The sequence below is a fragment of the Boleophthalmus pectinirostris genome, unplaced genomic scaffold, assembly GCF_026225935.1.
Source record: "Boleophthalmus pectinirostris isolate CB_2022bp ecotype Guang Dong unplaced genomic scaffold, ASM2622593v1 HiC_scaffold_7, whole genome shotgun sequence".
Lineage (NCBI taxonomy): Eukaryota > Metazoa > Chordata > Actinopteri > Gobiiformes > Gobiidae > Boleophthalmus > Boleophthalmus pectinirostris.
In genome coordinates, this window is record NW_026571473.1 from 40,602,386 (window position 1) to 40,619,104 (window position 16,719).

At 40.5% G+C, this 16,719-nt stretch overlaps 1 protein-coding gene across 1 annotated transcript; it reads left to right on the forward strand.

The window, feature by feature from the left end:
• The first annotated feature begins 7,586 nt into the window (after positions 1-7,586).
• On the forward strand, positions 7,587-9,524 carry s1pr1 (sphingosine-1-phosphate receptor 1). The gene has a single exon (XM_020938245.2). It carries the CDS (start codon positions 7,728-7,730, stop codon positions 8,817-8,819), a length of 1,092 nt encoding a protein of 363 aa, XP_020793904.1. The 5' UTR covers positions 7,587-7,727; the 3' UTR covers positions 8,820-9,524.
• The last annotated feature ends 7,195 nt before the right edge of the window (positions 9,525-16,719 follow it).

The following is a 16,719-nucleotide window of genomic DNA, read 5'->3' on the forward strand; positions in this document are numbered from 1 at the left end:
CTAGTCCTGGTTTAGTCCTGGTTTAGTCCTGTTAGTCCTGGTCTAGTCCTGGTTTAGTCCTGGTCTAGTCCTGGTTTAGTCCTGGTTTAGTCCTGGTTTAGTCCTGGTTAGTCCTGGTTTAGTCCTGGTTTAGTCCTGGTTTAGTCCTGGTTTAGTCCTGGGTCTGGTTTAGTCCTGGTTTAGTCCTGGTCTAGTCCTGGTTTAGTCCTGGTTTAGTCCTGGTTTAGTCCTGGTTTAGATCTGGTCTAGTCCTGGTCTAGTCCTGGTTAGTCCTGGTTTAGATCTGGTCTAGTCCTTTAGTCCTGGTCTAGTCCTGTCTAGTCCTGGTTAGTCTAGTCCTGGTCTAGTCCTGGTTTAGATCTGCTCTAGTCCTGGTCTAGTCCTGGTTTAGATCTGGTCTAGTCCTGGTCTAGTCCTGGTTTAGATATGGTCTAGTCCTGGTTTAGTCCTGGTTTAGATCTGGTCTAGTCCTGGTCTAGTCCTGGTTTAGTCCTGGTTTAGATCTGGTCTAGTCCTGGTTTAGATCTGCTCTAGTCCTGGTCTAGTACTGGTTTAGTCCTGGTCTAGTCCTGGTCTAGTCCTGGTTTAGTCCTGGTCTAGTCCTGTCTAGTCCTGGTTTAGTCCTGGTTTAGACCTGGTTTAGTGGTTCAGTCCTGGTTTAGTCCTGGTTTAGTCCTGGTTTAGTCCTGGTTTAGTCCTGGTCTAGTCCTGGTCTAGTCCTGGTTTAGATCTGGTCTAGTCCTGGTCTAGTCCTGGTTTAGATCTGTTCTAGTCCTGGTCTAGTCCTGGTCTAGTCCTGGTTAGTCCTGGTCTAGTCCTGGTTTAGTCTGGTTAGTCCTGGTTTAGTCCTGGTCTAGTCCTGGTCTTAGTCCTGGTTTAGTCCTGGTCTTAGTCCTGGTTTAGTTCCTGGTCTAGTCCTGGTTAGTCCTGGTTTAGTCCTGGTTTAGATCTGCTTCTAGTCCTGGTCTAGTCCTGGTCTAGTCCTGGTCTAGTCCTGGTTTAGTCCTGGTTTAGATCTGGTCTAGTCCTGGTCTAGTCCTGGTCTAGTCCTGGTCTAGTCCTGGTTTAGTCCTGGTTTAGATCTGGTCTAGTCCTGGTCTAGTCCTGGTCTAGTCCTGGTCTAGTCCTGGTTTAGTCCTGGTTTAGATCTGGTCTAGTCCTGGTTTAGATCTGGTCTAGTCCTGGTTTAGATCTGGTCTAGTCCTGGTCTAGTCCTGGTTAGTCCTGGTTTAGTCTGGTCTAGTCCTGGTTTAGTCCTGGTTTAGTCCTGGTTTAGTCCTGGTTTAGTCCTGGTCTAGTCCTGGTTTAGTCCTGGTCTAGTCCTGGTCTAGTCCTGGTTTAGTCCTGGTCTAGTCCTGGTCTAGTCCTGGTTTAGTCCTGGTCTAGTCTGGTCTAGTCCTGGTCTAGTCCTGGTCTAGTCCTGGTTTAGTCCTGGTTAGTCCTGGTCTAGTCCTGGTCTAGTCCTGGTTTAGTCCTGGTCTAGTCCTGGTTTAGTCCTGGTTAGTCCTGGTTTAGTCCTGGTTTAGTCCTGGTTTTAGTCCTGGTCTAGTCCTGGTTTAGTCCTGGTTTAGTCTGGTCTAGTCCTGGTCTAGTCCTGTCTAGTCCTGGTTTTAGTCCTGGTTCTAGTCCTGGTTTAGTCCTGGTTTAGTCCTGGTTAGTCCTGGTCTAGTCCTGGTTTAGTCCTGGTCTAGTCTAGTCCTGGTCTAGTCCTGGTCTAGTCCTGGTCTAGTCCTGGTTTAGTCCTGGTCTAGTCCTGGTCTAGTCCTGGTTTAGTCCTGGTCTAGTCCTGGTTTAGATCTGGTCTAGTCCTGGTCTAGTCCTGGTTCTAGTCCTGGTTTAGTCCTGGTTTAGTCCTGGTCTAGTCCTGGTTTAGTCCTGGTTTAGTCCTGGTTTAGTCCTGGTCTAGTCCTGGTTTAGATCTGGAGTATTTATAAAGTCGTGTTTACGTTTTTTTTCTCGTTGAGGTTTTTTCGTTTTTTGTGGCGACTTCAAAAACTCCAGTAAAAGTTTTAACTCTCTTCACATCTCTGTCTCTCTCTCTCTCTCTCTCTGTCTCTCTCTCTGTCTCTTTCTCTCTTTCTCTCACTCTCTCTTTTCATTCTTTCCTCTTCTCTCTCTTTCCCTCTCGTCCTTTTTCTCTCTCTCTGTTCTCATCTTCTCTCCCTCCGTCTGTCTGTTTTTCCGCTCTCAAACTCTCCTTTCTTTTCTCTACACTTCTGTCTTATCTCTCTCTTTCTCTCTCTCTCTTTCTCCCTCTCTTCTCTCTTTCTTTCTTTTGCCTTTCTCTCTCTCCCCCTCTGCCCCCTGCCTCTCCCTCTCTCTCTCTCTCCCCATCTCCTCTCTTCCTTTCTTTCTCCTGTCGCTCTCGTCTTATCTCCCTTTCTTTTTTCTCTCTATCCTTTCACTCTTCCTCTCTCTTTCTTTCTCTCCCTCCCTGTCTTCCTCTCTCTCGCCGGCCCCTCTTTCTTTCTTTCTTTCTTTCTTTCTTTCGCTTGTCTCTCTCACCTTGTCTCCTTTCTCTCTCCCTCTCTTTTTTCTTTTCCTCTGTCTCTCTCTTGCTCTCCTTTTCCTCCTCCTCCTCTCCCTTTCTTTTTCTCTCTGTCCTCTCTCTCCCTTTCGTCTCTCTCTTTCCCTCTCCTTTCCCCTTTTCTTTCTTTCTTTCTCTCTCTCTTTCCCTCCCTCCTTCTCTTTCTCTCTCTCTGTTTTTTCTGTTAAACTTCTGTGTTAAATTTGATTAAACTCTGATCCTCGTCTCGTAAACTCACAAATAAACTCACAAATACAAATAAACTTGTCTAAATAAACTCAAATAAACTCAAATAAACTCACAAATAAACTCGTGTAAATAAACTCACAAATAAACTCGTGTAAATAAACTCGTCTAAATAAACTCGTGTAAATAAACTCACAGATAAACTCGTGTAAATAAACTCACAAATAAACTCGTCTAAATAAACTCACAGATAAACTCGTGTAAATAAACTCACAAATAAACTCGTCTAAATAAACTCACAGATAAACTCGTCTAAATAAACTCACAAATAAACTTGTCTAAATAAAACTCATGTAAATAAACTCACAAATAAACTCGTGTAAATAAACTCACAAATAAACTCGTGTAAATAAACTCATGTAAATAAACTCACAGATAAACTCGTCTAAATAAACTCACAAATAAACTCGTCTCTAAATAAACTCGTGTAAATAAACTCACAAATAAACTCGTCTAAATAAACTCGTGTAAATAAAACTCATGTAAATAAACTCACAGATAAACTCGTGTAAATAAACTCAAATAAACTCGTCTAAATAAACTCACAAATAAACTCGTCTAAATAAACTCGTGTAAATAAACTCATGTAAATAAACTCACAGATAAACTCGTGTAAATAAACTCATGTAAATAAACTCACAAATAAACTCGTGTAAATAAACTCACAAATAAACTCGTGTAAATAAACTCACAAATAAACTCGTCTAAATAAACTCGTGTAAATAAACTCATGTAAATAAACTCACAAATAAACTCGTGTAAATAAACTCGTCTAAATAAACTCACAGATAAACTCGTCTAAATAAACTCACAGCTAAACTCGTGTAAATAAACTCACAAATAAACTCGTCTAAATAAACTCGTGTAAATAAACTCACAAATAAACTCGTCTAAATAAACTCATGTAAATAAACTCACAGATAAACTCGTGTAAATAAACTCACAAATAAACCGTGTAAGTAAACTCACAAATAAACTCGTGTAAATAAACTCGTGTAAATAAACTCACAGATAAACTCGTGTAAATAAACTCACGTAAATAAACTCGTGTAAATAAACTCACAAATAAACTCGTGTAAATAAACTCACAAATAAACTCGTGTAAATAAACTCGTCTAAATAAACTCGTGTAAATAAACTCACAAATAAACTCGTGTAAATAAACTCACAAATAAACTCGTGTAAATAAACTCGTCTAAATAAACTCGTGTAAATAAACTCACAGATAAACTCGTGTAAATAAACTCACAAATAAACTCGTCTAAATAAACTCACAGATAAACTCGTCTAAATAAACTCACAAATAAACTCGTCTAAATAAACTCACAGATAAACTCGTCTAAATAAACTCACAGATAAACTTGTCTAAATAAACTCACAGATAAACTCGTCTAAATAAACTCATCGAAATAAACTCGTCTAAATAAATTCGTCTAAATAAACACACAGATAAACTCGTCTAAATAAACTCACAAATAAACTCGTCTAAATAAACTCGCAGATAAACTCGTCTAAATAAACTCATCGAAATAAACTCACAAATAAACTCGTGTAAATAAACTCACAAATAAACTCCTCTAAATAAACTCGTGTAAATAAACTCACAGATAAACTCGTGTAAATAAACTCGTGTAAATAAACTCACAAATAAACTCGTCTAAATAAACTCGTGTAAATAAACTCACAAATAAACTCGTGTAAATAAACTCACAAATAAACTCCTCTAAATAAACTCGTGTAAATAAACTCACAAATAAACTCGTGTAAATAAACTCACAAATAAACTCCTCTAAATAAACTCGTGTAAATAAACTCACAGATAAACTCGTGTAAATAAACTCGTCTAAATAAACTCACAAATAAACTCGTCTAAATAAACTCGTGTAAATAAACTCACAAATAAACTCGTGTAAATAAACTCACAAATAAACTCACAAATAAACTCGTCTAAATAAACTCAAATAAACTCGTGTAAATAAACTCGTCTAAATAAACTCACAGATAAACTCGTCTAAATAAACTCATCGAAATAAACTCGTCTAAATAAATTCGTGTAAATAAACACACAGATAAACTCGTCTAAATAAACTCATAAATAAACTCGTGTAAATAAACTCACTAATAAACTCATCTAAATAAACTCGTGTAAATAAACTCACAGATAAACTCGTCTAAATAAACTCAGTCTGGAGTTGAACCAGGAACCTCCTCCATGTTATTTTTGTTGTTTTTGTTGTTGTTCTTCTCACTTTATTTATGGACTTAAACAGGTCATTACTTATAAACCAGGTCACGCACACAACGACAACACACACACACACACTCGCGCACACACAGACACACACGCGCACACACAAAACCACACACACACACACACACACACACACAGACACAAAACCACAAACACACACACACACACAGACACACACACAGACACAGACACACACACACACACACACACACACACACAAAACCACAAACACACGTCACATCACGACGAAAATAAAACTACAGGATGTGACACGAAAAAACTAAAAACTACACAAACAACAACAAGAGCTGTAGCAGTAATAGTTGTAGTAATAGTAATAATAGTAATAATAATTGTAGTAGAGGTAACGATGGCAGCAGCAGTAGTAGTAGTAGTAGTAGTATCAGTAGTAGTAGTAGTATCAGTAGTAGTAGTATCAGCAGTAGTCAGGACACACACTCACGGAGAGGAGGCGTCTTTTCAGCACTATGGCCCTCGTCTATGGACCTGCAGCCGGAGGAGCTCAGGGCTGCAGAGAACGTTCATGTTTTTAAGAGCAGCTCAAGACCCACCTTTTTAGCTTAGCTTTTGATTGAAATCTTACACTTTTACTTGTTTTTATTGTACACATTTTATTATATTTATTTATCTTAGGCATATTTTTTAGGATTTCCAGTGTTTCCTCTGTAGGAGCCTCTGCATCAGGAGTGGAGGTCAGCTGTGGCTGCTGGGTCTGTCATGTGGGCTCCTGGTGGAGGGATGGTGCTTGGGCCTCAGGTGCCTGGGCTTCATCTCTCCCCTGGACCCTGTGGTGGTTCCTGGTGGAGGTGGACGTCTCTCTGCTCCTGTGGTGGTTCCTGGTGGTGGTGGACGTCTCTCTGCTCCCGGTGCAGACGGCTCCTCTGATGGTGCTTTTCTCAACTGATTCGCCTGTATTCAGCCTCACATTTTATTGTGTCCGGTTATGTATTTTAGCGTGTGAGTGTGTGTGTGTGTGTGTGTGTGTGTGCATGTTTGTGTGTATGTGTGTGTTGTGTGTGTTTGGGTTGTTTGACTATGTGGGGTTGGGGGGTGCGGGGGTTGGGTTGGTGGGTGGGTGTTTGGGTGGTTGGAAATGCGGGACTGTTTTTAATCACTGTAAAGCACTTTGTGTTGCATTTTGTATGAAAAGTGCTTTATAAATAAAGTTTTGATTTGATTTGATTTGATTAGTATCAGCAGTAGTAGTATCAGTAGTAGTAGTCGCAGCAGTAGTATCAGTAGTATCAGCAGTAGTAGTAGTAGTAAAAGTACACAGTCACTCACACATCAAAAAATATAACAACAAACAACAAAGAGAAAAAAAAGGTCAAATAAATTCTAGTAGCAAAAATATCAAGAGACTGCAGTCAGTAGTAGTAGTAGTAGTATTAGTAGTAGTAGTAGTAGTTAGTAGTATTAGTAGTAGTAGTAGTAGTAGTAGTTAGTAGTAGTAGTAGTAGTAGTAGTAGTATTAGTAGTAGTAGTAGTAGTAGTAGTAGTAGTAGTAGTAGTAGTATTAGTAGTAATAGTAGTAGTAGTAGTAGTAGTAGTAGTAGTATTAGTACATCATTGTGAATTGTTTGAGTTAAAGTTTCATGTTGAACTTTAATCTTGAAGTAACCTGATAATCCTCTCTCTCTCTCTCTCTCTCTCTCTCTCTCTCTCTCTCTCTCTCTCTCTCTCTCTCTCTTTTCAGAAGCTGACCTCTGCTCGCTCGCCCTCTCGCTCGCCCTCCCTCCCTCTCTCTGTCTGGAGCCCTGGTGGACAGCGCCCTCTGCTGGATCTGCTGGACGTGAGCATCACTGCACGACATGGCTCCACTTTCCACCGCGACATTTAACCAGGAGGATTTAACCGCGACGACGCTGCAGTGACACAACAAACCTGGATCTAATTTTACAACTTTTACTCACGTTTTTCTGCAAATTCGAGGAGAATTTTGGGGAATTTTTTGGGTGAAATTTGTGGACACAGTAAGGAGAAACGTTTGTGGATTTGACGACTGAAAACTTCCAAACAATATAAATTATTTCCACGTAATTTACATTTTAAAATATTTGGAATTCACATTTTTGGAGGGAAATTTGTGGACACAATAAGGCGTCAACGTTTGTGGATCTGACGACTGAAAACTTGCAAAAAGTATTAATAATTTTTCTGCAATTTACATTTTAAAACACTTGGAATTCACATTTTGTCGGTGAAATTTTTGGACACAATAAGAAGTCAAATTTTGTGGATTTGACGACTGAAAACTGGCAAAATATATAAATAATTTTCCTGCAATTTACATTTTAAAATACTTGGAATTCACATTCTTGAGGGATTTTTGTAGATTTGTCGACTGAAAACTTGCAAAAAAAAATCGCAATTTACATTTTGAAATATTTTTTAGAATCTCCTGACTTTGGATTAACACTTTGGACAATTTTGAATTTCACGTTTGTTTGTTTTTTAAATCAATGGACGTGTTTTTTTTAAGTGGATTGTGTTATTCTCACGAAATAATTTAAACTTTTAATCAACTGGATTTTAGTTTTTCGTCCAGTCTTAGGGGATTTACGATCGACAAAACGCCTTCCTAAGCGATGTAGCGTCGTCTTTCCCTCTCGGATCTATGGAATACCTGTTTTAACGTGCAGTTTTTTTTCCCCGGAAACCGCGCCCGCCTCTCTCTCCGAAATGGCCGACCTCATCGCCTCGCACTACAACTACACCGGCAAGTTCCGCAAGACGCAGGCGGACTCGGGTCTGAAGGCGGACTCCGTGGTCTTCATCATCGTCTGCTGCTTCATCTTCCTCGAGAACCTCCTGGTCCTCATCACGATCTGGCGAACGAAGAAATTCCACAAGCCCATGTACTACTTCATCGGTAACCTGGCGCTGTCCGATCTGCTCGCCGGCGTCGTCTACACCGCCAACATCCTGCTCTCCGGCGCCAACACCTACAAGCTCACGCCGACGCAGTGGTTCTTCCGCGAGGGGAGCATGTTCGTAGCGTTGGCGGCGTCCGTTTTTAGTCTATTGGCGATCGCGATTGAACGGCACCTGACGATGCTGAAGATGAAGCTGCACAACAACGGAAACACGTTCAGGGTGTTCCTCCTGATCAGCACGGTGTGGATGATCGCGGCGATGCTCGGCGGGCTTCCGATCATGGGCTGGAACTGCATCGAGAGCATGGAAAACTGCTCCACCGTCCTGCCGCTCTACCACAAAACCTACATCTTGTTCTGCACGACGGTTTTTAGCATCATCCTCATGGCGATCGTCGTCCTCTACGCCCGAATCTACGCCCTGGTGCGCACGCGGAGCCGCAAACTCGTCTTCCGGAAGGTCACCAACGGCGCGAGGGGAAGCACCAGCACCAACAGCAAAAGCTCGGAAAAGTCCATGGCGCTCCTGAAGACCGTGATCATCGTTCTGAGCGGGTTCATCGCCTGCTGGGCCCCGCTGTTCATCCTGCTCCTGCTCGACGTCGCCTGCGAGACGCTCACCTGCCCGATCCTCTACAAGGCGGAGTGGTTTCTGGCGCTGGCCGTGCTGAACTCGGCGATGAACCCGCTGATCTACACGCTGACGAGCAACGAGATGCGGCGCGCGTTCCTCAAGACGCTCCTCTGCTGCACGTCGTGGATCAGGCCCCGCTTCCAGTCCGGACCCATCGCCGAGTTCAGCCGGAGCAAGTCGGACAACTCCTCCCACCCCAACAAAGACGACGGGGAGTACTCGCCGAAGGAAAGCGCGTCCGCCAACATCACGTCCTCGTCCTAAACGCGCGCCGAACTCTGGATTTTCGACAGACGTTTGGAAAACTAAGCAAAGATGTTTCACGGTTTATCTCGCAAATTTACTCGTGTTTGGAAGAAGCTCTCGTCTGCAGCGCTTAGACTTTGGATTGGTGTCTGCGCCCTCTGCAGGCGACAGTCGGGAGTGAACGACGTCCACGAAACAAAAACGGATGATTTTAGCAACACGACACTAACAGAATAAGAACTGTGGTGAAACGACCTTTTTCACCATGACAGGAAGTCCAGTGCTGTAGGTTTGTGGAACTTCAGGTTAATGTTTTTCTGTGTAAATGTGTGTCGTATTCTGTCGTAATCTGCCCCATCATCAAATCTTTAACCAATAATCTCCACAAAGGATAAACATTCTTCCATGACCCATTTATCCACAATTATAAAGGTAAAGTCGGGCGTACACTCTGCGATTTTTGTCCTTTTTTTGAGCCGTTTTTCCTCGTGTGACTGTTTTTGAGAACTGATACGTCACAATCAGCTCCCGATCGACAATCACACGTCGCAAAAAAAATCTAATCTGTTTAAAATCCGTTCGCCTCTCGTGAGGGTTTCATGAATCGTGAGCTGTGAACTTTTAAACTCTGTGATTTGGTCAAACTGTTTGAGTGAAACCATCAAAAATATCGCCCAGTGTACGTCCGGCTTAAGAAAGACGAAAACTTAAAGGAAACAATGACCACACCTTGTTCACTCAGACTCATTCTACAATTCAAATTTTAAAAAATGATGTAAATATTGCATAGACATAGAGTTGTTCAGTTTGAATGTTCGACGTCTCTAACACCATAACATTAGTTTAATTGTTGAGAAACTAATATTTCCCTCTCTTCATTTTCCAAAATAACGTCATGCACAGAGCATCGTTTTCAAAAAAAAAGTTTTCTATGGAGTAAAAAAGCTTTCAAAAATATTTGTGTGCATAAAATAGAAATCTGTGCATATTTGGCTGTAGTTGCACATAAAATAAATATTTGTAATGAGTCCAGTCGTACATAAAATATATTGTGTGTATTTTATCCATCAGAATATGAATTGAAAAGTTACGACGTCAAGAATTACAATCACGAAATGAAAGTTTACGATTACGCTTTCATCAGTACGAATACGAATTCACGGATGAGATTTTACTGTCAAAAATACGTCATCACTTCACAGACTTTATTTAATGAGCAGAAGAAACATCGATCAACATCAAGTCTGTGCATGTTTAAGTTTGTATCAGAGTAAAAACAGAGTCATGACACAACAAGGAGCTACAACAGAACAAGTGGTTCATTCAAATTGATTGTAAAAATGTCTTGTCTTGCCACATTGAATTCAAGAACCGAACGCTGCTGTGTGATATTGTGTAGAAACTCCTCCTCTGAACAGGAACCTGCACCTGTATCTTAGAAACAGAGTGGAGCCATTTGGCAACATCAGACGTCACGTTATTACAGGGTGAATTATCAAATATCAGGTTCTCTGCATATTTAGATTAAAACATTCACGGCTACAGCCACAGCGAGCATCAGTCAGTCTGAACCTTCATCTCAGCTGCGTTTCTCGCATGAAATGTGACCAAAAGTTCCTCTGGCGCTGAAATGTCCCAGTTTACACCAAACACCACCAAACTGTCCTGGTTTAAAGGGATGATTCAGAGATATTTCAACCTAGAATCCTTTGCTCCTCTACTTTACGTCTGTAGTCTCCTGCTGCTGGAGAAAAGGTCGGGTGTAATTGATGACAAATTTGGGAAAAATGGGGATCAAATCTGATGCAAATTGACGATAAAGGAAACGTGGGAACATAGGGTCTAATTTTAGGAAAAACAAAACAAAACAAAACACATTCCCGTTGTTCGTCTTTAAGTTTTGGTCTTTCTTCTTTTGATCGTTGTGGATAAATTGTTCATGAGGAATGTTTATCCTTTGGAGTTTGTTGGTTGAACATTTGGTGATGAAGCTGCTGGAGTATAACTACGGAAGCCGAGAGGGTCACAACAAACGCAAACGCCGCAACAAATACAAATGTGACAACACAACAAAAAGCCACAACAAACCAAAAAAAGACATAACGGAAATGACCGCGGGACTCTTAATGCAAACGCCGCAAGAAATACAAACGCCACAACACAAACGCAAATGCTGCAACACATTATAAAGCCACAACACATCAAAAAGCCACAACACATTAAAAAGCCACAACACATTAAAAGCCACAACACATCAAAAAGCCACAACACATTAAAAAGCCACAACACATTAAAAAGCACAACACATTAAAAAGCCACAACACATCAAAAATCAAAAAGCCACAACACATTAAAAAGCCACAACACATCAAAAAGCCACAACACATTAAAAAGCCACAACACATTAAAAAGCCACAACACATTAAAAAGCCACAACACATCAAAAAGCCACAACCACAAAAAACACATCAAAAAGCCACAACACATTAAAAAGCCACAACACATCAAAAAGCCACAACACATAAAAAGCCACAACACAAAAAGCCACAACACATTAAAAAGCCACAACACATTAAAAGCCACAACACATAAAAACAAACACATTAAAAAAGCCACAACACATTAAAAAGCCACAACACATCAAAAAGCCACAACACATTAAAAAGCCACAACACATCAAAAAGCCACAACACATTAAAAAGCCACAACACATCAAAAAGCCACAACACATTAAAAAGCCACAACACATTAAAAAGCCACAACACATTAAAAAAGCCACAACACATTAAAAAGCCACAACACATCAAAAAAGCCACAACACATTAAAAAGCCACAACACATCAAAAAGCCACAACACATTAAAAAGCCACAACACATTAAAAAGCCACAACACATACGCAAACACCACAACGAAAGTGACCTCTGGACTCTATTTTCCGATGGACCGATCAAGCGACAAGCGAAGAAGAAGAAGAACTACAACGTGAAAAGAATAATGATAAAACAATAAATTACTTTTACTTACGTTTCCAACTTCTCCGTTCCTTTACTTTTCACGTTGTCGTTCTTCTTCTTCTTCACTTGTCGCTTGATCGGTCCGTCAGAAAATAGAGTCCTGTCGTCATTTCCGTTGTGGCTTTTTTTGGTTTGTTGTGACTTTTTGTTGTGTCGTCGCATTTGTATTTGTTGCGGCGTTTGCGTTTGTTGTGACCCCTCTCGGCTTCCGTAGAATACAACAGACATTTACACACACACACCTACACACACTTTTTCACACACACTTTTTGACACAGAAAGTTCCACATGAAAAAGTTTTATAAAATTCGAGCTCTGAAATAAACCACTAGAGTCGTGGGAGGTGACTGGACTTGGGACCTGAGTAAGTGAGAAGCTGGATGTTGCGAGTTTGACCATTTCCGACTGAAAATTCCATTCATTTAAAGCTGTATTACGTAACTTTTCTGGTGTGAGGTCAGCCGCTTTTTTGTCATCACGGCTTCGCTTGGAATGTTCCACAGTACGACCTCAAATACTGTAGATCCAACTTGTTTCTCATAGCAAAATAAAACCTTGAGAAACATGGGCTCGTGGGCTCGCCTCTCCACAGATCTGACCCGCAACCCGCTTTTCTCTGCGGCGGTGTAATCTCTCACTCGTCCAGAAGTGGTCCGCGGTAAAAAAGGTGTCAAAAGTCGTTTCTGTAAAAATTTTATTTCAAAAACATCGTCCGTGGAGATGGACGGAGCGATAGACGTTTAATGCCGTATTGTGGAACATTCTAGTGCATCGGAAAAGTGACGTAGTGCAGCTTTAAGCGTAAGGCGACTTAAAACGCGAGGCGATGAAATTTGGTCAGAACTTCCAGTGAGTTTGGGATTTTTGCATCTTCTGCTTCAGTTCAACTTCGTCCAAAAATCCAAAAAATGTTCTTCGGACTTTTGTGGAATTACAATCGAAACGAAGGACGACGTACGTTAAAAAACTCAGAAAAATGTGGTAAAGATTTCTCCAGCTTCACTCTTCGAAGCTTCAACTCCTCCGTGCACCAGCAGGGGGAGTCCTTACACGTCTTTGCTGATTTTTTTTTTGACAGTTTGACGATGTTTCCGACAAAAAAACCCTCTTCAAAATATCTACGAAAGAAAGACAGAGGCTGAGATTACGGGACATTTATCGCGTAGATCAGAGTTTTGTGACGTACAGAACCTGGATTTGCATCTTAAACTCACATTTTGACAAAAAAAACCAACACATTTTGAAACGGCGTCTTTTTTATTTTCAGTTTGGCTTTTTTTTTTCTCCTGAAACTTTTAACAAAAAATACGTACGGCGCCATTCTGTTGGACTCTTAACTCGGACATTAAAGTGGCACTGTGTAACTTTCTGTCAGTGCTTCGTCTCCATGGAGATGTTACGGCTCTGTCTGGAATGTTCCACCGTATGGCTTTAAACTTGCGTCGCATTTATTCAGTTCCACGCATTTTTATCGCTCAAAAGTTCCTCGAAAAACACGTATTGTTACTGTGAGTGGGCTCGCCTCTCCGCAGATCCGACGTGTAACTTGGTAGCCAACCTGCTTGTCACCTTGGAGATAGATAAGTTTAATGCTATACTTTGGAAATTTCCAGGCAGCGCAGTGTCTTGATCAGAAAAGTTCCACAGTGTTTTTCAACTCAAATAATGACGGTAAATCCAGGACCCGTTGGATTAGCGTTGTGGTTTCCATGGATACGGCTTTGAGCTTTGACTTCTGTGCTGCCTAGCGACAATTTTGCGAAACGGCCGTATGAGATGAGGTCAGTTTTTGTGCCGTAAAACCCGGAAACCGCTTCTGTACAGCCCCAAAATGTCCGCCGACCTAAAAACCCGGAATTCGCTTCTGTACAGTCCCAAGATGGCCGCTGACCTCAAAACCCCAAATCTGCTTCTGTACAGCCCCAAAATGGCCGCCAACCTCAAACCCGGCTTCTTCTTTGGACGTGAGCACTTAACGTTTTCACTTTTACGTGACAAAGACAAAAAAAAACAACAACAACAACACTAAACAGACGGACGGAGAACGATTCATGGATTTAACGAAGGATTTTAAAGAACAATTCTGGGACTTTAAAGCCTTGGACGTGCATTTACTCTGACGTCAGTGAAGACTAGATCACTTTTATGGAGTTATTTTTGTCTCGTTAATCTTCACAAACGCACAGAGGGTGATTTACAAACAGTCATTGGTTTGTACGTGCGTTTTGATCCACTAATCCAAACTTAATATTTGTAATTTGTATTCTGATCTTTAAAAATAGATATTTATTTGTAAATATTTCTGTTTCATTTGAAAAAAAAAAAAAAAAAAAAAAAGAAAAAGTAAAACTGAAAAATTCTGCTTGTAAAATGTAATTTGCATTTGTGGATCACCAATTACACAAATTCATAATGTATTTTTGAGACACTCTTTTAGTGAAATCTACAGATGCACTAATACACAGACGTCCACTAGAGGGCACTGTTGTTACGGGCGTCCACTAGAGGGCACTGTTGTTACGGGCGTCCACTAGAGGGCACTGTTGTTACGGGCGTCCACTAGAGGTCAGATTTTTATTTTTTTTTTAAGATTCTCAAGATTAGAACCCTGCATTTGGGTCCAAATTTTATGCAAATTAATGAATATTTAGAGTAGCTCAAGACACTTGAAAAATGCCTTATAACTCTTCCACTCCTCACCAACAGAGGGAGTCCTTACACGTCTTCGCTGATGTTTTTTGTTTTTCTCAGACAGTTCGACCCTGTTTCTGACGAATAAACCTGCTTCAAAACGTTTACGAAAGAAAGACCGAGGCTGAGATTACGGGACATTTAATGTGTTGATCAGAGTTTTGTGACGTACAGAACCTGGATTTGCATCTGAAACTCACATTTTGACAAAAAGTACGACACCTTTTGAAACGGTGTCTTTTTTGTTTTGAGTTTGACTTTTTTTTTTTTTTTTCTGAAACTTTTAACAAAAAATTTACATACAGGATCATTACCTAATCATTAACCTAAACTATAACATAGAACCAAATAAATCAGGCCTGTTCCAATGATCTGTCACTTTATTCTGCAAACAAACTGAAACTTTCATAAAAATTACTTAGAAAGTTCATAAAGTCCATAAAAAGTGACTTGAAAACGCAAAATTTGTCAATTTCCAGGAAACTTCATGCAGCTTGAGCAACTTTTAAAGTCGACAAACTGTCAAATTCAGGCCCGGGGGCCAAATTTGGCCCGTGATATAATATCATTTCAAACATGTATCAGAGCTGCCGCCGCACACAGATCAACTATAGAGACATGATTTATTTAAAATGTTATTATTATTTTATATTCTGTTTGTTCTGGATTCAATGTTTAAGCAAAACTATTATTAAACATTTATTTAATAAGAAAAGATTTAACATTACAGATCTCGAAAGAAGAGAAAACATGCAGATGTTGCTGAAATTTTTCATTAAATATTGAGTTTGGCCCACGACTTAGACCCAGTTTTTAATTTTGGCCGGACATGACTTTGAGTTTAACATCTCCTTTTTATTCCAAATTTCTTCCTAAATCGTCTTTTGGTGCTAAACTCTACTGCAGGTTCTAATCGAGATGATCTGAAACTTTATTTTTTCCCGTGTTTTGATGGATCTGCCTGATAAACATTTATCTGTAAAGACCAAAATACAAGTTACACATGTTAAATTTGGATTTGTGGATTTCAAAACAACAAACTAATGATGGTTTGTTGATCACGTTCTGTGCATTTGTGAAGATTAAAGAGAGAAAAGTGATCTCATTCACTCTTAATGTTTGTACGATGTGAATAATTGATGGTTTTAAAGCCGAAGCTGCTTCCTGTCGTAGAAATGTGAGAGCTGTAAATGTTACGACGACTGGACTCTTATCCACTCACCATTAAAACTACATCGACCAGAAACAAAACGCTTACGGTTCGAAAAGGGCCGGTACCTGATTTTAAACCGCGAATGAAGAACAGGCGGTTGTCTCCACGTGGTTCTCACACAGGGAGCTCTCTGATTGGACGAAAAGTGTCCGTCCCCGCGTCGCGCTCACTTCCTTTTGGTTCGGATCCAACAAAATGCTTTTAAAAACGAGTAGAATCTGTATTTCTTTAAAACTTGACAAAGATTCGAGTCTGAGTCTGGTCCCGGTCGATCTCTACAGCGGCGTGATTGACAGGTGGACGAGCCAATCAGGGACATGCGTGGGCTGTTCGTATCAAAATAAACACGACGACGGGAAAACGTGGAGGATTTTTTTTAGAATTAATGAGCGAAACACTAAAAACTACGAAGTCTGGAACATCAGAACGTGTTTAATGCACTTAAGGAAAAAACGAAAAACAATAAAATATGAAAACTTTTTATTTCATTTTTCTATTTTAGCGTTAAACAAAAAACTGATTTCGAACTCTATTTCCGTTATTTAATTTAAAGTTTTTGTTTAAATAACAAGAATCAAAAAACAGTGTCTAGATCAAGACCGGATTAAACCAGGACTGGACCAGGACTAAACCAGGACTAAACCAGGACTGGACCAGGACTGAACCAGGACCAGACAAGGACTGGACCAGGACTAAGCCAGGACTACTCCAGGACCGGACCCGGACTAAACCAGGACCAGAACAAGACTGGAAAAGGACTGGACCAAGACTAAACCAGGACTACACCAGGACTAGACAAGGACTGGACCAGGACTAAACTAGGACTAAACCAGGACTAAACCAGGACTGAACCAGGACTAGACAAGGACTAAACCAGGACTAAACCAGGACTAGACCAAGACTGGACCTAGACTAGACCAGGACTAAACCTAGACTAAACCAAGACTAAACCAGGACTAGACTTAGACTAAACCAGGACTAAACTAGGACTAAACCAGG